We start from the raw sequence: 24,207 nt of genomic DNA on the forward strand, positions 1-24,207 counted from the left end.
GTCAGCGTACAAATGTATCTCAGTAATAGCTGATAGTTCAAACTATTGTTTCTGTTTGTGCCATTGATTCGCTTATTTTGTTACAAGTGTTTTGTCTATTAAGAAACAACGCCTTTGATGCTAACAGGACAATGTTCGTCTTGAATTGGTTTTGTTTGCCTCATGAACAATTACGATTGTTACTACATAACAATTGTCCCTTCCTGCCTCACTCTACATCTCAGTACTCAAATTCAGAGCTATAAATCCTTTAAATCTTTAGCTTTTACCCTCGCCACCTTTATTCGTTTAAATCGCTACTTCTAGGCCTCATTACACAATTGCAAGAAGATACAGAGGACTCTGGTCCCAGCCCGATTGGAGGCCATTTCTTATCTACTCCCGGTTTGTGCCAATATTCCATGAAATGAAACTGCTATCGCCAACACTATGCTTAGAACCGTGCGGAGAGAAATTGAGTGGTGTCGGCCCTGCTTCATCCCCAACAGCTCAGTAACATGATCTACGGGTAGACTGCACATGACACGGGCCTTATTTGCTGCTGGAAGGCTATCGGTTCATTGAAGGATTTCTGTGATCCGTCTGAAATCCGATGGGTTTCCAGCAGAAGGTCCGAACGCAACCAAGTATTTCCGTGTGATACACTGTAGTCCGGAGTATTTACTCAGGCAAACTGTGACCTCCACAAACGGGCCTCCTAGCAAAGGCTACTGTATGATGCTGCCATTATCGAACTCTTTGCAATACATGTTTATGTAACAGTTTCGGAATGCTGAAAAGCGAGAAGATATGCCTGGCGGTTTCGCATGAGACTATAATTTATTGATTATTAATATGAAAAAATGCCTGTATGAACGATGGTTGTACATGTTCTACATGTTTTCTATAGCAAATAAAATATTAAAGTATTTGTGAAATACGTGCACAGTGTGCGGTAACTCAGCACTAGGAACCATTGCAGAATCCTCCACAATCTACACTTGTGTATAGTGGTGCACAAGGCCCGCAGAAAGACCTTGAAACTCCGATGAAGTGCATGTCAATGATGAGGTGTAAAGGGTTCAGCACCTCGTCATGACCTTCATTGTTGCCAATCCATGTAACGACCACGTTTCCCCCCAGTCAGCTTGTCAGCCGCAGAGTACTAGGGCCCGCTGCCGCTTACCGACTTCCTCTTCCGGCTGCTGGCCGCGATTCGGCGATTAGGCAGCAGCCGCCTTAACTGCAGCCCAGATCCGCGTTGAAGGAGGGCAGAGCAGAAGGAACGGAGGCTGGAACCGGGGGCAATGAAGAGTGGAGCAGCACTGGTCTCCGTGCTGCTCTTCCTGGGCAGGGCCGCGGGCGGTGGCGCCTGGTCCAACAGCACGCTCGCCAGCGGGCGCTGGGCCCCAGAGCCAGAGACTGAGGACTGCTTCTGTCATGTAAGTTTCCATCCACCCCGCCGAGACTCAGATCCTTGACCTGCGTTTCCTTACCGGGATCCCCCACTACCTGCTGTGAAGTACATCTGAATAGTTTTTACACTGTACTATAGGGATGAGTGGGAGCAACATCCCGTACAGTAGGATCCCACGAAACTACCAGGTGATACAAGTACGCGTTGGCAATATATCGGTCGATGTTGGCAGAATGATAAATGTTGTCCATGATTTTATGGACCAACACCCTCGTTCTTCTTCCATCAGCACTGCGGTATATTTTATATATACCTGAAAGATCAGATTGGCTTTTAACAGCTGAACCTGGCCACTTCCTGGGGCGTAACACAGTAGCAAAGGCAGGAAGTGCAGTGCTCCCGCGAAAGCGTTATGAGGAGCTTCAGCTAAGATTGGTTCATTATTGTCACCCGTACAGAGGAACAGTGGAAAACTTGCATACTGTCCATACAGATAAATTAATCGCAACAGTGCATTGAGGTAGTACAAGATAAAATAACAGAGTGCAGAATGAAGTGTTACAGTACAGAGAAAGTGCAGTGCAAGGTCACAACAAGGTAGATTGTGAGGTCAAGAGTCCATCTTATCGTACTAGTGAACCATTCAATAGTCTTTATACCAGCGGGTGTGCCTGGTGGTACATGCTTCCAGGCTTTTGTATTTTCTGCCTGATGGGAGGGGGAGAAGAGAGAATGAGCCGGGTGGGTGGGATCTTTGATTATGCCGGCTGCTTCACCGAGGCAACAAGAACCTGCCCTGATCCCGTCCACCCCCATCCCATCTCCTCCCAACCTTCTCGCTCCGAGGAGAGCAGCCCCAGATTCTCACCTCTCTCTGGAGCTATAGGCACTCGTCCCTGGAGCAGCTCTGATAAATCTGCCCCACGCTCTCTCCGGGACCTCCACCTCCTCTCTGGATGCTCCAATGTTCTCTCAAATTTGCTCTCAGGAGAGCAAACCCACTCTCTCCAGCCTCACTCCTGGGACTGTGCTGCACCCATTTCCCAAAGTGTGTGGCCCACAACTGTTCAGCACAGCTTCTTTAGTGCTGCACATCTCTGTAAATAAAACTATAGAGTTCATGATCGTTCTTGCTGGATACATTCTGGTCGGGAGGAATGTTACACTGACGATGCCTGTGCCAATCCATTCCTCTGCCTTCCTGCTGGGGTGGAGCTGTACCTGGTCCCGCCCCTAACCCATGTACTTCACATGTAACTCTTGCATTTTCCACCAAACCTCTGAACATAATTTTGATGTTTTTAAAAAGATTTGTAATGCATTGAATTGCAGCTGCTTCCCCCCCCCCCCCGAGGGCGATTTGAGGCCAGTGCCTATCGAAATAAAATGACGTTTGGAAAAACTCAAGTCTGCTTAGTCTGAGTGGCTCAAACTCACCAATCTCAGGCTTGGAATCCAAAGCACAGCACCGCAGATGCCAGAAATCTGAAATTAATGTGGGCAATATTAGAGGTTCTGAGAGGTCAGGCAGCAGCTGTGGAAGGGGAGGCAGAATCAACATTTCAGGTCAATGCCTCTTCATCAGCACAGGGGTAAGAAGGGGGAGAAGAGAGAGCCAGAGGTTGGCGCAGTTCTACAGGGACCCAAGCATGCCTTATCCAGAGCAATCCTGCATCGGGGATGATCCAATTCCAGTGACGAGTCCGGAGAAACCAGCGCCTTTGTCCAGTGCTGGAGTGATTAAGTTGCAGTGTTCCCTGCTGGGGGCAGCTTTTGCAGAGCAATCAAGTATTAGAATCCAGCTGGAGAGAGAGCCAGAGTCGGGGATTCTGTCGCAATTATCTAGTGCTGAGGTGTTCCAATACCAAGATGTTATTAAACTAGAAACAGTGCAGAAAAAATTTACCAGGATGTTGCCTGGACTTTGGGGCCTGAGTTACAAGGAGAGGTTGCGTAGACTAGGACTTTATTCCCTGGATTGAGCGGTGACCTCATAGAGGTATAAGATTATGAGGGGCATGGACAGGGTAAAAGCACGTAGTCTTTTTCCTAGGGAGGGAGTGCTAAAAACAAGAGGGCATAGGTTTAAGATCAGAGGCGAGAGATTTAAAAGGGACATCGGGCAGCTTCTTCACGCAAAGGATGGTGCGTGTTTGGAGTGAGCTGCCAAAAATAGTGGTTGAGGCAGGCACATCAGCAACATTTAAAAGCCATCTAGGTAAGTACATGGATAGGAGAGGTTTAGAGGGCTATGGGCAAAACGCAGGCAGATGAGACTAGCTCGCTGGATGAGTTGGGCCGAAGAGCCTGTTTCCGTGCTGTGTGATTCTCTAAGTGTAGACAGAATCCATGGAGGGGGAGCTGGTTTCTGTGATGTGCTGAGCTGTGTCCACAACTCTCTGCAGTTTCTGCAAGATATGTTGTAGATTCTTGGTTCCACTATACTGCCTTGAATCCTTTCACAGGACTCAGCTCTATCTAATGCTGTAGAGTTCACTGCCAGATAATTGGGAGAGATTTCATATATCAGCTGAAAAGGGTTACACAAGAACAGGAACTATTAGATGAAGAAAAGTCAAGGCCCACTTAATTACTTTCCATCAGCTTGGTGCTGAGATGCTGCAACTGTTGAATAATCATAGCAATCAATTCTATTAATTGGTCAGTACGTAGTTCAGGCTTCATTTGAAGAACATCCGTTAAGATTGAGATAAGTAATTTATTCTTGGAAAGTAGTGAATCTTCATAATTCCCTGTATCCTAGAGAGTGGTGGGTGCCACAGCATTGTATATCCAAGGCTGATACTTTTGGAATACATGGAAACCAAGGGTTCCATTCAGCAAAATTATTGCAGATCTTATGTTTTTCTTCAACTCCACTTCCCTGCCTGATCCTGTTGAGTGGTGAGGAGGCTCAAGGGGCTGTTTGGCTTGCTCTCATCAGTGATTGAGTTCCTATTTTGTTGGAACTTGGTCTGGGCAACACGATGGTGCAGCTAGCAGAGCTGCTGCCTCACAGTTCCAGAGACATGGGTTCAATCCTGACCTCTGGTGTTGTCTGTGGAGTTTGCACATTCTCCCTGTGACCACCTGGGTTTCCTCCTGGATTCCAAACCACATATAATAGGTTAATTGGCCACTGTGGGTAGGTGGTAGAATCTAAGGAGTTTCTGGAAGTACAGGAAGAATTAGTGGGAAATGGGATTGCTCTGAAAACTGCCATAGATTTGATGGGCTGAAATGACCTCCTCCTGTGTCATATGGACATAAATAGAATATATATGGCTTCTTAGGTCTTAAACTGAATGGAAAAATCACCAACTATCTTTCTATGAGGATACAGAGATTACTGAGAAATGCAGATTGTAAGCAGGAAATGGAACTTGATCATCCCTATATTAACCTGTGTATGGAGCCAGAAAGAGCCCAACATTGTTCATGTCTCAACCCTTCTGCATGGGGGTTCATATTTCAGAGACTTTTTGGTGCCTTGGATATCAGGACCTTGGCAATAATCTATCCTAGTACCGAAGCCAAACACATACCAAACAAACCATCCACTGGTTTTCATACTTTTCAGGTGACTCCTAACACAAACCTGCATTTGTGTGGCCTGTTTCATAACTTCAGCATGTACCAATGTGTTTTCCAGCCAAGTGTAGTTAGTATTGTAAAACTGGTCAGTGTTGGAAACAAAATGGAGAATTTGACATTATGGAAAGATTCTCATAACTGGCAATATAATGACTACAATCTCTTTAAGTGATGTCAGTTGAGTGGAAATATTGTCTGGCATACCAGAACTCCCCACTCTTCAGTATGTCATTGTATCTTTTACAGCACCTGAGAGATCAGGTTTAATGTCTCATCAAAAAGGCAGCATCTCCTCAGTACTGCACTGGGACAGTGACCTGGATTATGTGATGTCTCTCCAGTGGACTTTGAAGATTGTGGATTCAAGGTCCACTGGAGAGTATTGCCACAGGGTAACAACTGACATATGTCTGGATATGTTTTTAACTGTTTTTTGACTGGTTTTATGTATTGTTCAAATTTCTTGCTTTTTTTTAAAGTTGCTAGTGATCTCCTTTAGTTGGTGTGTTTAAGTATTATTCCCAATGTGACAATTTATATAATAATTTTTTCCTAGGGACATGAATGCACTGTCATATTTTGCTTAAATAGGGTTTTCTTGATAATCAGTTGCTATTTTGATCAGTTGGGTATGTTTAATCTAACTTTCATCCAAGTGCATGTTTGCAAAGGATAATAATGCCTGTTCGATGCCATGGGAGATTGTAATTTTATCGCATGGCTGGTTTTCACATTTTCTTTGTCACAGGCCTTGACAGAAGTGAACGCCACATGTCAACTCTTAAATGTGGATGCCAAATGACAACAGGTAGCCAATTGTGCCTGATGGACTGACTTGGTTGCACACAATTACTCTGAATGCTGGCACTTAATAGTTTGCAATGGGCCAACTGTACACAATAACTTGGATCAATTAAACTATTGACTGGTGCTGAATTTTAGCCACAGTTATCCCTGCAGAAATAGTGGCACTGAAGATTTTGGCTCATTTCTATATATTTCTCAATGAAACAAGGAAAAAAAACTGTAAGTTGCTTAATTCAACAGTGCTGGTACTTGTTTTAGAATGCACAAAAACTCAGTGTAATCTCACAGAACTGGTGGATATATGTCAAAAAACGTCTCACCAGTTAAATTTGTTTTCATGTCAAGAATCTGCATCTCACAAGAAAGTTGATTTTTGCTAAGATGCCAGGGTTGGGTTTCCCTAACATTCACGGATGGATTAAACCTTAAACTAAAACAGAAAATGGTGGAAATATTGAGGCCAGGCAGTATCTGTGACAAGGGAAACCGTTAATATTTCAGGTTGATGAGCTTTCATCAGGATTAGGAAAATGTTAGAAATTAAACAGGTTTTAAATTATAGATAAAAGGAAAAGCAGAGGGCAGAACTAAAGGGAGTGTCTGTGGTGTGGTGGAGATTTGAAGGGGATGAATGTGGTGGTGGTGGTCCTGGCTGAGAGAAGGGTTTAAAGGTGTGTATGGAGGAGATGTAAATAGGAGACAAATGCAATCTGAAATAAAAAGGAGAGAAAAAGTGCTGGAAATGAGAGATACAAGACTGGAATGGCTTAATATCATAAATTGTTGAATTTGATAGAGTTCTGAGGCTGTCATGTACCAAGTCAGGGGGCCAGGTGCTGTCCTCACTGTTTGATGTCAGCTACTCCATCTATCCTAAGGCATTTAGCAGTGGTGCACTAGTCTGGATCAAAAGCTTTATGAAGTCTAGAGAAGAGTTGTTCTGGCAGGCAAGTGTGGCTTAATGGGACTAATGAAAACCCCCTCCATAATTTACCTGGAGGATTGCAGGAGGTGGATTGGCTGGAGATTGACCCAGTTAGATTTGTCCAGTTTTCTGGATGGGACATTGGGCAACTTGCCTAATGAATGCCAGTGGATTGGGTGCAGCAAGCTCTGATGCATGTCTTCAGCAATAAAGATAGGCTATTGTCATGGATCATTATCTTTGACCGGCACAGATAGGCACATAATAATATCATTATTTGAATCAGAATGGCTGAACAATGCCATCCATGCTGGTGTGGGTCACTGGTGGAGGTCAGTACGATCATCCATGTAACATTGGTTGAAAGCATCTTGAACACTTCAGCCATGTCTCCTGGACTGTCCTATGGTTAATAATGGCTGTGTTTTTGGAACTTCCACCTCCCCTTCGTTGCCTAATTGCCTTACCAAAGATTTAGATTGGATAAAGAACAATTGAACTTGGTTTATAACTCGCAGGGTTGAGTATTGTGTTTTAAATTGTTATTGGTGGCAATCTATCATTTCGTTAGAGGAGATAACGAATGATTCAACTTTTATCTCGGAGTAACTGCAAGTAATTGGTGGTTGGCTGAGATTTGCTCTAACCAGCTTGCCTTTTTCATCGTTCATGCTCTGCATTTTTGGCATCCCAATAAATCAGGTTACTTCGTTTATTTTGAGAAGAAAATCAAGCAAAAAGAGGTTAAGCTTTCAAAAAAAAAATTCCCCGCTGGTATATACAAGGATGTATGTTTTTACTTGTTGGTTGGAAGAAAAGCACTATAGAACATAATTGCTCACATTTGGCATTACTGCACAGATTGGGTATTGTGGTAGTGTTGAGCAAATGGAGGAGTGGCTGGCATCTGGGTTACTTGTACCTATTCTACTTTGTGTTCAAAATTTGCTGTTTCATATATGTTTGGGCTGTGTTCTGAGAATAAATCATTAATATTTGTAGTCCAGCAATTTTTAAAAAAATTATCAACGTTCAAGTCCCTCTGCCCCACTCTATCTCCCTTTTTCTAGCCCTAAAACCTTTCAAACCTCTGGCCTCTTGTGCTTCTCCCAACCACTTTACTCCACATGGGCAATCATGTTTTCAATCATTTAAACCTACCACATTGTCCTTTTTACCTTGTTGTTAGCTTTTATCTGATAATGGCTTTGTGAAGCACCTTGGGACACTAAAAAGCAGAATGTAACTGCAAGTTATTACTGAAATGCTCAGCAGATCAGAGAAAAACAAAATTAATCCTTCAGTTCAGACGAAAAGTCTTTTGAAAAGTTGATTCATTTTCCTTTTTTTCTCTCTCCACAGCAACAATCTGAGCCCCTTCTGTATTTATTTGATGTTTCCAGCATTCACACTATATTCCCTTTATAGTACAGTGGTTATTAAAGAACATTTTTATTGATGCCAGGACTTCTTGAAGCCTATGCTGTATGGTCTTTCAGTTATTGTGAGTGACTGTATGTCACAAGTTGGTAATGATCCTTCCCAGAAAATTAGGCTATGTTATGGGTTGGAATTTTTCAAAACAACTTCTCTAGATATTTTGCTTTGTGAAATTAAAGATATTCAATGTGTTTGCTTTTTTTTTGTCTACCAAGTTATTTGTTTAGAACCATGAATTGCCATTTTATGACAATATACCTGTATTTTCTAGAAAATAAGAAAGAGGAGCAGGGGCAATTGGTTCCTCCAGTCTTCCCTGCCATTCACCAGGATCATAGCTGAAGCAATCTTGGTCTTGGCACTGTTTTCTCATTCCCTCCCCGTGCCCTTTGATTCTCTTGTGGTTTAAGTGTCCGTCATTCTCCGCCTTGGAGTCACTGAATATCTTCAACTCCAAAACTCTCTGGGGTAGAAAGCTCCAAAGGTTCACAGCCCTTTGAAGGAAGAAATTCCTTCTCATCTATGTCTGAAATGGGTGACTCTTTATTTTAAGAAAAACACCTAGTTGTTTAGCATGTTAACTTTGTGAAGCATTTCTTCATCTCTGGTTAAATTTTAATACTGAACCATCCAATGGGATATTAACAGGTATTATTTCCTGTCTGTGTGGTAAATGGAAAGTTTAAGGTCACTGTGTCAAATTATTCTGCACATTTCATTGTTTTTCTCATTTGTTTATCAGATATAAGTTTTATTTTCCTAAGGGCCAAGCTGATTAGCTTTATTATTTGTTTAACAAATTACAGGTTGTTTTCAAGCTTGGCATAATCTTTGTGTAATAACCTTACAGCGCAGAGATTAATGAAAGAACTTTTCTTTGTGTTGAAGTTATGTTTTTGGGCAACATACTTATTTGGATTACCACAAACTGGAATTGATCTAGCCTGTAGAGAGAGATCACTACACAACATCATATTGTGCAACATAGGAATAATTTGGTGCAGTTTACTTATGTACATTATAATAAAACATAGCAGCTCCCCCTCTCCCCCCCCCCACACACACACAGATAGCTAATATTTTTTTCAGTGCACACACTGTTAATGTTCACTGTTTTGTATGGATGTCTTCTGCATTTACTCCTAGATTCTTCCTATTTTTCTACAACATCATGCTCAGTTGGTATTGCCTAGTTCACCCCTGGTAGGAAGAGGAATAAGCCAACCAGCCCCTCAAATCTGTTCTGCTATTCAATTAGATCATGAGAGATCTATATCTTTCCATCAAGTCTTGATCTCATTACTACATGCAAATTTATTGATCTTGGTCTTGGAAATTTCAGCTGAACTGGACCCACCTCATATCCCACCATCCAAAATCAACATCAATAAATTTAGCATCTGAATCCCACTCCAAAAGGAGCTTAACTGCATCGGACTATCATCTGGGCAGTGCCAAATTCGGCCTGGTGGTTTTAGTGTCCCTCTGTGCTCTCTTGTAGTGCTTGGACCTCCATTCAGGGACTATTGAGGGTCATTGGTTGTTCAAGGAAGTTGGAGACTTTCTGAACAGAGTCAGTGAAGGGGGTGTGGATGTATGAGTCCTTAAGAGTCACATCTTATGAATGGTCTGCAGAAGGAATGCTATAAGGGATTGCGATTTTTCTGCATTTCAAACCATGTAGTATCACTTCAGTGACAAGAGTTATGCATTCTACTCAGAATGATGGCCTTGCACATGTACAGGTAGTCCCCAGGTTACAACAGGTTTCTGTTCCTGAGAACTGTTCACATCCCGAACTGTTCATAAGTCGGAAATGATCAAAAGCAGTGTGTGGACCACTTAAACAGCTGTGACAGGAGAGTGAGCAGGATCGGGAAGGGTGGCCGCCAGCCGGCCTCACTGACTCAGTGAGTGAGTCTGCTCGGCACGACCCAACCCCAGATTGTTGCAGCTTGCTGGGAGGAGAGGGGAGAGAAAGCATGGGGAAATGTCCTGTTCCCACCCAGCAAAAGATGCCTGCAGCTCTGCAGCAGCCGGCAAATCCATTCCCATCTATCCCACCAGTCTCCCAAACGTTGGTTTGTATGTACGAGATGCCCATAAGTCAGGCATTTCGTAACCTGGGGAGGACCTGTAGTAACATGATCTTTTCATTCTACTGAAGAGGCAGAGAGGCTGAATAAAGGTATAATCATTAGATATTGCACATTTATACATTTAAAAAGGCATTGCATAAAAAAAATTGACAATTCAGAAAATAGAAACATAGGGGTTAAAAATAGTGGTAATTTCGATAATTGGATGTGGCTTAGGAGGAAGATAGTCCTTTTTCTGATGGAGCAAAATGTATCAGAGTCCCTGGGGATTAATAAATGATCAGTGTTTATGTTTTATGTTTGAGTGACTTGGGCATAGATTATTGGATGTATGTTTCAGTTTGCAGCTGTTACAATATAAATGTAATTATGAGCGAGTAGTAGTAATCTTCAGGAGAACATAGGTGAAGTGGACAGATTCATGGCAGATACAATTTAATGTTGATAAGTTTGAAATGATGCACTTTGGTAGAAGCAAAATGGAGTTGTTATTTTGAGGGGGATACGAGGGCCCAGACACCTTGTAGGCAAATGCAGAAATCCTTGAAGGTGCCAGGGCTTGTTAATTGACATGGTGCTTGTAAGAAAATGTATGATTTTTGACTCTGCAAACATTGGCACCAAGTAGGAAAACAAAGACGTCGTGCAAGATCTTTGCATGTCTCCGGTTAGGCCTCAGCTGGAGTTATCATGTGTAATTTTCAGAACTACACTTTTTCGGAGGGATGTCAAGCAATTAGGGAAGTTGCAGAAGTGGTTTATTGTAATAGTCAGGAATGAAGAACTCGAGCTTATGTGAAACGATTTAAACAAAATATCTGATTCTACTCCTTGGAGCAGTGGTTGGGTAAATATAATAAGAATATTTAAAATTGAGAGATTTTAAACTAACAAGTATTAAGAAACTGTTTTCTCTGTCAATTGGGTTGGGAACAAGTGGTTGAAGATTTAAATTGTTTTTAAAAAAGGGTTCTGAGCACTAACTTCTTTGAAGGTTTAAGATCTGGAATGGGTAGAATCTGAAGGATTGATGGAAATGAATTCCATGGTAACTGACAAACAGCAGTTGAATGTGTGCTTTAAAAATATTAATGTGCAGAGTTATGGGGAGAAAGCCGGGGTTGGGGTGGATTATATTGGATAATTTTAAAAGATCCGGCTCAGTGACTGAAAACTCTTGTATATGATTGTGGTCTGTATTTTTAAGCACAGCAAAGCTCAATTGACCAATGACTCTTATCATACAAATAATTTATTTTCTTTTAGAATTCAACAGGGTATGCATTCTTTTCTGATGCAGTTTAAAGATGTGGAACTTTTTTTGTCAAGTTCAACTGTTCACTTTCATTTTTACAGTTGCTCTAAGATTTATCACAAAATTCCACATGTAATGGCTCAGAAAATGAATTACATTGCAGTCTATGATTTGAGCACCTGACAAAAATAATGGTTAGAACTGCAAAGAAGGAAATGTAGAAATATAGGACCATTCATGACTTTAGGATGTTCCAAAGAATTCTGCAGCCTCTTGAATTTATAGTATGAGGAAATACATTTCCCAACTTGCACACCGCAAAGATCCACAAGAGCTCTCTGATTTAACTAAAATTGATAATGTTTACTGCGATATTGGTAGAGGAGAAATTATTGGCTCGGACCCTCTTTTTTTAGGGGGAAAAAAAGTACCTGGAGACTGCAGATAAGATAAACATCTCATCTGAAGGTCAGCTCCTCCAACAATGCAGCTCACTCTCAGTACTGCACTTCAAGGCAAGTTCTGTGATTAAGTCTCTGAAGTGAGATTTGAACCATGACTTTTTGATTTCAAAGCAAGTATGCTACTATTGAGTAAGCTGGTTAAATGCAAGTTAGGCTACCTATTCTCGGTTCCACAACATGGCTGGACTCGACTGTTCCTCTGCTGCTGAAATCCTCGTCTTGTCCATTACCACGAGTTAATTGCTGCAATACACTCCTCCACTGGCCTTCCATTTTCTATCTCCTGAAATTGAAGCAAGAGTAAGCTATACTTACTGCCCTATGAGACTGTTTCACCATCCAATAAGATCATGGCTGATCCATGACTTGTCCACTTCCTTCACCTCCCTCTGTTAACCCCCCATCCCCACTCCCACTGATTCCCCAAGTGTCCAAAATCTATCAAATTCAGTTTTGAATACATCCAGGAAATGTGCTCCCACGACATGTGGGAAAGAATTGCAAAATTTCCATACACTTTGCATTAAAAAAATTAATCCTCTTCTATCCTAAAATTATCCTGGGACCATAGCCACAGTGTAGACTCTCCATCTGGAGGAAACAGTCCCTTAGCATCTACCTTGTCAATCCCGCTTGATTTAAAAACAATAAGAATTTTAAAATTACTCTATCACAAGCAGTCTTCAGTTCCTAAACCTTTATTCTGGAACTACCTCTCAAAACTCATCTACACATCTTTCCTTTTTATGATGCTGCTTAAAGCCAACTACTTTGACTAACCGTTTGGCATTTATCCTAAGGCTCCTTAAAAAAGCAGCCATAAAATGAAAGGTGCTACAACAACATAAGTTAATGTCTGTCTTCATGAAAGAAGTAGTAAAGAAAACATCTTGGAAATAGCAGAGAGCAGGTCTGGAGAGAACAACCTTTAGCATACTATATGGTTTTTTTCTTTAAAAAAATGTAGAAATGAATGGGATTGAAATTCCAGGACCTGATGACCTGCACCCCAAGCTCTTGAAGGAGATGGCTATGGAAATGGTGGATGCACAGGTTGTCATCTTACAAAATTCCATAGGTTCAAGAATGCCTCCCACAGATTAGAAGATAGCCCCTCTCCCTATTTCCCTGCAGCCCTGTAATTTATTCTCTTACGTGCCCATCAACTCCTGTTTGGTTCTTTAGCCAATTACCTTCACTTTTCTAAACTCCAATTCCTGCTAATACATTACCCCCAACTCCTCGGGAATGCACCAGAATGATTCCCAAAATGGAAGCATGTCATAAGAAGACATTAAGCAGGCATGGCCTATTCTCTCAAGAGTTTAGAAAAATGGAAGGTGATCTTATTGAAACATACAAACTTCGCATGGGACTTAACTGGTTAGATACGGAGGATATTTTCTCTGGCTGGGATGTCTGGGATCAAAGTGGGCAGGACTAAGATGAAAGGAAACTTTTTCATGCAAGGAGTATTAATTCCCTATCCTAAATTGCTGTGGGGGCTCAGTCATTGAATATGTTCAAGATAAAAGTAGATAGATTTGGGGATATTCAGGGAAATTAAAGAATGTGGGGTGTGTACAGGAAATGGCACTGAGGTAAAAGATCAGCCATGATCTTATTGAATAGCAGAGAATAGCCCTGGTGGCCAAACAACTTGCACCCGTATCTTTTAATAATATACTTGTTGTTGCACATGCATTTAAGGTACTGGGGGGGGGGGGGGGGGGGGGGGGGGATCAAACAAGTTGAGAAAACCCAAGCTTTTGCTTATCTTTTCCTTTTGTACATGCTGGCTGACCTACCTGCTGGGCACCGCATTGAATTTCAGAGCACTGCAGGCGACTATTCAGCCTTGGGTGGTTTTGGAGGTCTGTCTGAATTGAGTTGTTATTTCCACTGCCCTTGCAAAGTGTTGGGCGGGGAAAAGTTGCCCAGTGCAACACAACTGCACCATCCAAAGGCTGGTCTACACAACCTACCTCCCCACTGCTCTGGGAAGGTGCAGAGGAGTTTCTTGCTGCGTTGCTGTCGCATGGTGGATGTGGCCAACCTTCATTGGCTCGCTGGATAAATCACAGTCGACGGTGAGCTGGGAGAGGAGAGGCTGGTGATGTGAGCGTTGGCGTCCACAGCGTAATGAACTGGGGGTGGGAGAACTACACTTCCGACGAGGCCTAGCGCGACGCACCTGCGCACTGGCACCGACTCAAGAACGGCGTTGACAGGGACGAGGCGGTGGAGCACGATGATGCTTTTGGATGAGTTTACGGGTGGCGCCGCCTCCTTTCCTCTCCCTCCTCCTCCTCCTCAAAGGCGGGGGAAGCAGCGGGAGCGAGGGGGACTCAGGTCACGATGGTCGCAACGCATGTCGGCGGCTCGTCTATCGGTCGATCGTAGTCCGTCCGTCGCCGGGGTAACGGTTGGTCTCCCGCCGTTGACGTCAGTAACGGTCGAAGGACGCCGGCGCGCGAGCCGCGGGTAACGGTCCCGGTAACGGCAGCGATGAGCATGGTGCGGGCTGCACTGACCGCCGCCTTCAGCCTGTGTGCGCTCCACGCCGCCAGCAGCACCTTCACCGGCCAGGTACGGCGGTTGTCACCGGCACGTCGCATCCCCGGGGCTCGGTGCGGGAGGCTGGCTGCGTGACCAAGCCAGCCCAGCCGTGCCCTGCCCGCGACACCGCCATCCATCTCGGTCACCCAGTCGCAACTTTTCCCAATGACGTTTGCTTTCCGTGGATGCATGTCTCTCGTTATTTGTATTTGATTTTTAAAAAAGCGGTAGAAGGGTCGTTCATCTAACCAAAACATTGCTGCTTGTATCAAGCTTGTGCGAATTTTATCAAACGTCATTGTATACTGCTGCGCTGAGAGCCTTATCTTAGTCAAATAATCCAGAATTAAGTGGTGGAGGCCTCGTGTGTTTTTAAGAAAACAAACTGGCAAAACATTTAAAACGAATAAAACGCTGTATAGGTTTATCGGTGATTGTGTTTGTGTAATTTGGATGATTTCGTAAGGGAAATATTGATGATTGTATCGCCGGATGGAAAGTTCATTTAGAAACAATTTCAATGTATATACGTTTTATTTATGCATGTTCATTAATTTGAATTATTATTTTATGATACTTGACTATAAAGCAAGACTTGCATCTCTAGAACACGTTTAGAAATGTGATCACAGTTCTCATATAGGAATAACTGCAATGCAAAGAGCAATAGATGACAAAAGATAATCTGCTCTGTGATGCTGGATGAGAGAGAAATATTGGCCAAGGCACCGGATATAAACTCCTGGCTTCTCAAAATAGTGTCTCGAGACTTTCAAGTGAAGAAACATAATAACAACTCAAAGTATAAAATGTGGAGAGACCAGCAGATGCAATTTGTGTGCTTTGAATTAATCCACAAAAAAAAGAAATACGTAGAGATAAATATTAAATCCACATTAGTGGAATGTGATTAAGGGTAAGTGTTCATAACAAAATTGTATTCTCGAGAGCATATGAGGGCAATGTGATTGCTTCTTTGGGTTGGGCGAGTTTAGTATGTTGAGCAGTGAATCTATATTCTAATAGATATTCTAAAGAGAGCAAAAGGCTCGAGTTGTTAGTGGATTGCAGGTGTTCAGAATACTTGCATGTTTTTGTTTTATTTCAAATGGTGTTTCCAACAAAGATTGATTGTATAAGGATTATTTAACACCCAACAATCATCACTTTTAAAAAAAATTTCCTTTTAAAGCTATCGTTTTCCCTAAGTCTTTGGATGTTGCCCCGTGCATTCATTTTAAATTTGCATTCAAGAAGTCCATTTTTTGTGTTTTACCCATTTTAGTATTAACTAAACCAGATGGTGCAAAATTGACAGATACAAGTTATGTGCAGAATTCTACATTAACTGCTTTTTTAACAAAATCAAACATGTAATAAAAGATTTTTAAATGTTAAGATGAGAAATTTAACTTTTTTGCTATCAGTGCAAACTTCTCCAGACTTAATCCTCTCATCTCAAACTCTCTGTTTTTGACTTGCATTTCCCTTCACTTCGTCATTGGCACCTATCTTTGCCTCATGATCTGGAATTGCATCTTGGCATTTGCTCTGTCCTTGATACCATTTCTGACCAAACTTTGGTTATGTTTTCCTAATATTTTGTTTGTCTGTCTTTGTTAATTGCACCTTCTGAAGCTCCTTGATCTTAATTTTATAAATACGTGGTGATACCTGTTCTCCTTTGTCAATACGATCTCCTGGACTTTCTGTGGCAGTGGGAATTATGTGTTGATCTTCTGTTTGCAAAGATTTAGCACAATTGCACCTCTTGACTTGGCTTCAAACTTCCATCTTGTGTCAAAGTCCATGCAAGTGACATGTTAACACGCTGGTTAAATGCTGCTATATAAGTAATTAAATGTGCTCTAAAATTTTGCTTATGTGGCTGTCATTTGTTCCCAAATATCACCTCCTCTATGGTAAGAGCAGATTCTTGCATGCATCGAGTATGAAAGCTAGTGGCTGACATTACCTCCCACAGTATTGAGGATATCATCCACTCATCAAATAACAGGTACATGTTAAGGAGACCTTTCTGGTTTCATAGGATCTAACAACAGTTTTGCATCAGCTCCCAACAAAAAATTAATTTTAAGATCTGACTGTTGAACTTGTGGATGTCCACGTGCTATTTACATATTGGACCAGTTTGAATTGTATTTTAATGGGACATGGATAAATGAGCATTAAGGACTTTGCTGAACTGCATTGGCAATGAGATGCTATTGTAAGCCACATAACAAACCTATGGCTAGAATTTATGTGGAGGAACTGATGCAATCCACTTTGCTGTTCAGTCAACAAACTGTAAAACCATAACGTTCAACCTTAATGTGCACCTTTGGCCATTGCTTGCTCTAGCCATACAAATGAATAATTACAACGGTGGCCATTTCCAACAGGAGTTAATTTATATAAAGGTTATTTAGGACCGAACAACTGCAATGAAAATGATTAGTAAAAATTCATTTTTATGATGCCTTTTAGCCCTTAAAGCACACAGTATATTTTTCTCTGTCATTTCTGGAATATTACCAGTCAACTTCTTCAAATTCAACATTTATTCAAGTTTAAAGGTGGTTTTGTACAAACTAGTGTAGGAATAATCAGGTCATTTTCAGTGGGTGCTGCAGTATCAGTGCTGTAGCCTCAGCTATTTAAAGTTTATGTTCACAATCCAGATAAGGAAATCAATGGTAATGAATCCAAATTTGCAGATAATACAAAGTTAGTGAGAAAGTAAGCTGCGAACGGGAGACATTCTTCCAGTGGATTTAATAAACAGGTTAATTGAGTGGGCAGCCGGTGCCAGATGGCGGAAATGTGAAGTTACTCAGTTTGGTTGGAAGTTTAATAAAAACAGGTTATTTTAAAATATTGTGAAACTAATAAATGTTAATATTCTGAGAAACCTGGATGTCCTTGTATATGTAACAGGAAGTAGGCATAACCAGCAGCTAGGAAAGCAAATTGTTAGCTTTAAATGCAAGGGGTTTGGAGTACAAGAGTAAGAAAGCTTTTCTGCTATTGTAAAGGGTGTTGGCAAGATCATGCATGAAGTAGTCTGTACTATTTTGGTGTTTGTAGCCAAGAAACGTATGGGAATAGTACATTAGAGTTGAGTGTTTTCTGTGATTGGGCATGTTCTGAGGAGAGATTGACAAGAATGGGCTTTTGCTCTAGAACAAACAATGATCTTGAAATGGAAATAATTCTGAAAGAACATGACAAGATAGATAATTGGGAGGCTGTTTCACCTGGATGGGAAGTCCAGAATTAAGGGGCATAGTCTGAATAAAGCTATTAAGGCCTGCCATCAAGACTTCTACACTTGGTAGCAAATCCCAATCCTGGAGGGCTGTAGATGCTCAATCGTTGAATCAGTAACTAAGATTGAGAAATATTTGATCTCTTTCATATATAAAAAAAAATTTGGGCCAAATGCTGACAAATGGGACTAACTTGGATGGGGCATCATGGTCAGCATGGACCAATTGGGCTGAAGGGCCTGTTTCAATGCTGCCTGACTCTTAGATTAATTGGGGGGGGGGCACAGCGGGGTTTTAGCAGAAAATTGAAATGGTAAAGCAGTGTTGAATGACTGTATGGTATTTATTTTCCATGTGTAATTGTTATAGCATTCCTGTATAAATCTATCCCTTTTAGTCAGCATTTCATCATATTTTAGCTGGGATCAGTACTTGATGTGCAGCCAGCAAGATGCATTATGGTAGCCTAATATAATTGCCACTATGCATTTGATTTTTTTTTTGGAAGTCAACCGATAAAGAAAAAATTTATATTAAGATTTTTTCAAAAAGGGGCAATAAGATATTTGAAGCTTTGAGTAGAAGAAGGAGTGTTCTTCTACTCAAAGCTTCAAATATCTTATTGCCCCTTTCATACAGCTTTGAGAGATTAGTTACTACTTCAGTAGGAATTTAGTCATGTTTTTATTGCTATTTCATTCTGTTTTACATCATTGGATATGGGGATTAGCTGGAAAAGTCTTGCCAGCAAGGTTGAAATTTTTGGATATTGAGGGAATCAAGGGATAAGGGGTTTATACAAGAAATTAGAGCTGTGGTAAAAGATGAGCCATGATCGTATTGGATGGCGAAACAGACAGAGGAGCCATGTGGCACACTCTTCCTTTTTGCTGGTGATCTCTTTTGTGAGAATTTGGAGAATATCCCACTACACTTCAAATAACTTTTCAGAGGCAAAAAGCAAAAACTAAATGCCAACCAGAGAAGGAGCTTTGTCAAGGAGGCAAAACCTTAAAAGCAGGAGCTTGGAGGAAATTGGACATGACTGCCAGCTGTGATGTAATGCCATTGGGATAGATGAGAAGCAGGAATCAGGAATGGGCTTCATAGTGCTGGATTACTTTTTTTGAAGCCCTTTCAGTTTTATAGACAAATGTAACATTCAGAAAGATCTCATAAACATCAGGTAAAGAACTGGATATCTTCTATTTGGTGGTTTTAGACAAGGATGCATAGAAGAACTTCCTCACCTAGTATTGAATAGTGCCTTTTCGTAGAATTATTACAGTACAGGAGGCTATTTAGCACATTGGGTCCCTGTAGCCTTTTTGCAGAGCAATCAGTCCTGTTGCCTCTGATCTTTGCCTGCAAATTATTTTCCATCAAGTACCTATCCATTTTGTCTTGGAAAAACCTGATCAATGTCCACCACCTTAGTGAGAGTTCCAGATCAAAACCAATCCCTACATGTTAAAAAAAACTTTTTCACCCACCTGAGTAGGCAGATGGATTCTTCGTGACTCATCTGAAGGATGGCACCCACCACTAACAACAAAGTACTCAGATTGCACTCCAATCTGTCTTGGCCTAGAATGCTGAAAGTCCATTTGTGGAGCTTGAGCAAATAACCATCTGAGGCAAGTCTGCTACCAATTGAGCAACATTCATTTTGGGGGAGGTGTACATGGTAATTATAATGTCCTATATGGTCACAGTAATTTTGCCTAACTTTCACTTCTGACTTGTAGTCACAGACTCCTGCCTGGAATGTGTTTGTGGCCACTAAACATCTCCAATATTTTGGTAAAGTCTTTCTTGTGATAGTACATATATCAATATGCTGTTTGGCAGTGAGATGGGGTTGGCTATCACAGTCCAGATCACTCTTGTATCCACATGTTTACCATTCAGTGAAGTAACTGCATAGTCTTCTGAGGCAAGCACATCAACTAACGATTTACTTGAGAGGTTTCATTGTTGCACTTCCCTTGCAACTATGGCTGAGATTAGATAATTTGGCCTAGATGGGAAATTAAATGAGACTTTTCTGGTGGTCTTGGTTTAATACTCGACTATATCCAACCTTAGTTTGAAAGTTAATTTATTGATGACTTGTGCCTCAATTTGCTTTATGATAATGACATTTGATGTTGATTCACTATAAGCTTTTTTCTCCAGGCACATAGGGGTTAAACTACCATGGGAGGGGGATGGCAGTGTTGATATATCCCTAGGGGAGTGCAGCAGGTATTGCTGCAAGTTTGTTCCATCACAAGTACAGCTAACTGCTTTAGAGAGTAGGCTGGATGTCTCTAATTGTACTCAAAAACAGCAGAAGGGATGAGAACTGCACTGTGCTGGGAATTTAGATATCTCATAAGGCATCTTACAGTTTGTTGACAAGTGTTTGCTGTATGCCATGTTGTGTAATGCACTGGGGCTCTGATTGCATTCACCACCTGAGCATTAATGCCAACAAAAATGTTCTTAACCTGGCTTTGGGGATTTCAGCCTGAAATTCTTTGCTCATTTTAATGTTGTGGTTCGAAATCTATTGCTTGCTTGTAAAACTGCTGTGTCATCATCATCCATTTAACATTTAATGAAGGGTGGAAGCCTAAATAGATCGGTTATTCTAAGAATCTATGTAACCAATTTACATTGAGTATTATGTTGGGGGAAACAATTATCATAAAATTCCTGTTACTGTTTACTTCTCCATTGATAGTTAATGCAAAATATGTTTTTTTTCTTAAATTTAAACTGCAAAAACTTTGGCTAATTTGCTAGTGTAACAAAATGTGAGTTTGTCTTAACAAAATAATCTATCCACACTTTTTACTCCAATGTGTCTGTAAGGAGTTGCTTTGTCATTTAAGTGTTCTTAAAAACAAAAGTAAATTTGATTTCTGTAATCATCTTGGAAATAATGACTTTTAGTCAAAAATTCAATCAATAGTTTCAAAAATCAAGATTGTTACATTGTTTTGAGGACATGAATCTGCATTCATAATGCTGTATCTAAGCTAAATTCCCGAATTGATTTTTCTCAGATCACAACTTCAAATATCAAGCTAGTTTATTTGCTGGTCTTGCTGAAACTTGCCTTGTACAAGATATTTTAGCATTTGGCCATTTCCATTGTAGTCCTAGAAATTAAATTTTGTTCTGCTGTAATTTTTTAAATATACTGGACAAAGACATACCAATTTCAACTAAACTGATGCAACTTCTAATTCCGGTTTTGTCAGAAATTTCAAATAGAAATGTTTCTAAAATGAGGTGCCCTCTTTGTTCATTCTCATATCCTTCAGCATAGTCTTGCACTTATTGCTCATGGGCACAGTGCAAAACTGGCATTTGGTTTGCTGAATATCTCCATTCTATGTTCAATTTCCATTTCTCCCTGGTTGATCACTTCAGAAACTCACCCCTCCTGTTTCTAACTTCCCATACATCTACAACCAACTTTCCATGTGGCTGCTATGCAAAGTAACTTGTGAATTTTTCTTTCCTGACAATATCTTTTCTTTGCAAGTCATTTTGTTGCCTCTTGGATTTTTGTTTGTCTTTTATCATTGTGATGGCCCAGAATTTGCTGATGATGATCAACTTGCACGATGTATCAGTACTTGCCTTTTGTGGATTCCCTGTATCAACTCATTATACAGTGCCAACTTGATCCATGGCCTTACTCCAATTCAAAGGGCCTTGGGCATATATTTTAATACATTCATGGATTATGAATGTTGCTGGTAATGCCAGCAATATCATCCATCCCTATTTGCTCCTGAACTATAGAGGTAGTTAAGAGTCAACTGCATTAATTTGCCTGGAATCACACACAGGCCAGACCAGTTAAAGGTAGATTTCCTTCCCTGAAGGGTATTAGTGGCATAGAGTATTAAAACGTGGGTTTTGGTGGCAATTGTGATTGCCCTTATTGAAATTAGTTTTAAATTCCAATTTAAATCTGAATATGAATCGGCGGCGCGGTTGCATAGTGGTTAACGTGACGCTATTACGATGCCAGCGATCGGGGTTCAATTCTCGTTGCTGTCTGTAAGGAGTTTATATGTTCTCCCTGTGTCTGCATGGGTTTCCTCCATGTGCTCCAGTTTTCTCCCACATTCCAAAGACATACGGGTAGGTTAACGTGGGTTTAAATGCCATCTTTTTAAAAGAGAGTATGTAAAATGCTGGCAGACCGCATTTATGTGATATTAAGTTGTGAAGTAAACCGAGTAGATTATTTAATTGCTTTCTATTTTTCCTTCTCCATGTCGTTGCATTGTCTGCACCTGAAATGATTTATTTTTGTTTGAATGGTGATGGACTTGTATGTTTACAATCACATTATTAAAAATTTAAGATAAATGTAAGAAATTTTATCTCTTGTAGTTGACAGGTGTCTTGGATGATTGCTTCTGCGACATAGAAAGTATTGATGACTTCAACAGTTACAAGATCTTTCCTAAATTACAGAAATTGCAAGAAAGAGACTACTTCAGATATTACAAAGTAAGACACTTAAAAATTTTCAAGTATATTTTTCATAAGATGCATGGAAATGCATGTTGTTTTTTATTAATTCTGTGGTTAAAGAGGAACTAAGTTCTAGGGTAGCTGTGACAGAAATATGTTGCTATTCAAAGTAAAGCTGACTGCTGGTTCATCATGTCTACGTGGATTCCTTTTCACTGGCCTTAGGTATACTCTGTGTAATGTTCAATCTATAGCTGCAAAATGTGTGTATACCTTGATCCCAATAGTTATTTTTATGAATAACTAGTGTTGGGAATGGTTCTCTGGAATCAGCACGTTTTCAGATTGGGCACTGGCATTGATGGTTGGCTGCTGTCTTAAATTAAGACTGATCTGATAAATATGCTTGAAGTGGCTGGTATTTAAGAATACAGTAACTTTTCCAGGTTTGTGACCAAATCCTGAATAAAAATTTCTGTCCTAAATTAGTGTACATTTTCATTTATTTCTGTGCATTTCCTTTTCATCTTTCTGTATTGAAATTCATTTGCTACAGCTCAGCTTAATGCAAACTATTTAATAACAACATATTGTGAAAGAACCTGAAGTTTGCTGTCTTAAAAATATACTAATAAGTAATAGCATGAAGAACTTGTTTCATTTTAATCTAAAATTTATTTCCAAGATGCTCTTGGGAGGTAAAATGATGCAGCACAGAAGGAAATGCCCATCAGAACCATCATGTCCATGCCAGCACTTTCAACTGGCTAATCACACTTGCCCCATTTTTTCCCCTTGCCTCTGTTTTGTCTACATTGCCTATTACACGTATTTGAAAATTGTTTAGATGCAGGCTGATCAATTACAATAAGTGATTTCTCTTAACAGGTAAATTTGAAGCGGCCCTGTCCCTTCTGGTTAAACGATGGACACTGTTCAATTAAAGACTGTCACGTAGAGCCTTGTTCTGAGGTAAAGTTTATATCTACAGATGTTATTTGATGAGTAGGGCTTAGATGTTTTGTTTAATTCATGGTTCAGTTTGAGAGGTAGGGTATTTGTTCTCCGTTTTAGTGTTTGGCAAAATCAGTAATTTTAATTATCATAAACCTTCACTCGAGGTATATCAACTTTAAGTCTCTCTAAAGCACAATTAAATTGAAAACCATAAGAATTACATGGGTGTTCCATATCTTATTAACTTATTAAAGTATATACAACTTAGAAGGTTGTCATTGTGCCATTCTCACCAATATCACAAAGAAGTGAGATAGGTCAGTAATGTGTATGCAGGTTTTGAAAAGTTACATGCAGCATTATTGAAACAAAATCATTGCACATGGCTGACATTGCTGGCATGAAGTTTTTTTTGCTGAACAGAAAGAACTTGATTTTCTTTTCCCCGTGTAAACTTTCAGAGTTATTTTTATGGATAAGGAAGGTCAATGTATTTTTTGCACAGGATTTACATACGCAGAAGCTTCCACCACAAATCTTAAGTGATACATACTCTATTTCAATGCTGCTCAAAACGTGAAATGTTGCGTGATAGTGTCTTACTCAACCCTCAGAAATCCCATCACTTTCTATTATTTGGAAGCAAAAATAATTGAGAAAGCAGTTATGGTAAGATAGTATACTGATGAAATTAAGTGCTGAAATATAAATTGTGGCCTGACTTGAGGCACAACAGTAGCTGAGAATGGTACAGGGATCTGAGGAAACTCCTGGAAGCCTATGGTGAGCAGGTAAACTGGAGAAGAGATGACTATGGTAATCAATGAGCATCTAAGAAATAAATATGAATGTAATGCCTCACTCTGAAATCTAGTAAACAAATAAGATAACATCATCTGCTATCCAACAAGTTTGAAACCTTTCATACTGATTATCAAAAAGTTCTATATTTTG

The 24,207-nt window shown here is 40.5% G+C and overlaps 1 protein-coding gene across 1 annotated transcript in view; it reads left to right on the top strand.

The window, feature by feature from the left end:
* The first annotated feature begins 1,078 nt into the window (after positions 1 to 1,078).
* Positions 1,079 to 24,207, top strand: part of LOC127575160 (ERO1-like protein beta) — a 30,603-nt gene continuing 7,474 nt past the window's right edge. The window contains exons 1-3 of the mRNA XM_052024852.1: positions 1,079 to 1,421; positions 22,213 to 22,332; positions 23,185 to 23,268. Of these exons, the coding sequence (XP_051880812.1) occupies positions 1,287 to 1,421; positions 22,213 to 22,332; positions 23,185 to 23,268 (339 nt within the window). The 5' untranslated portion in view covers positions 1,079 to 1,286. The remainder of the gene's footprint in view (positions 1,422 to 22,212; positions 22,333 to 23,184; positions 23,269 to 24,207) is intronic.

Source organism: Pristis pectinata, chromosome 10 (genome assembly GCF_009764475.1).
Source record: "Pristis pectinata isolate sPriPec2 chromosome 10, sPriPec2.1.pri, whole genome shotgun sequence".
Lineage (NCBI taxonomy): Eukaryota > Metazoa > Chordata > Chondrichthyes > Rhinopristiformes > Pristidae > Pristis > Pristis pectinata.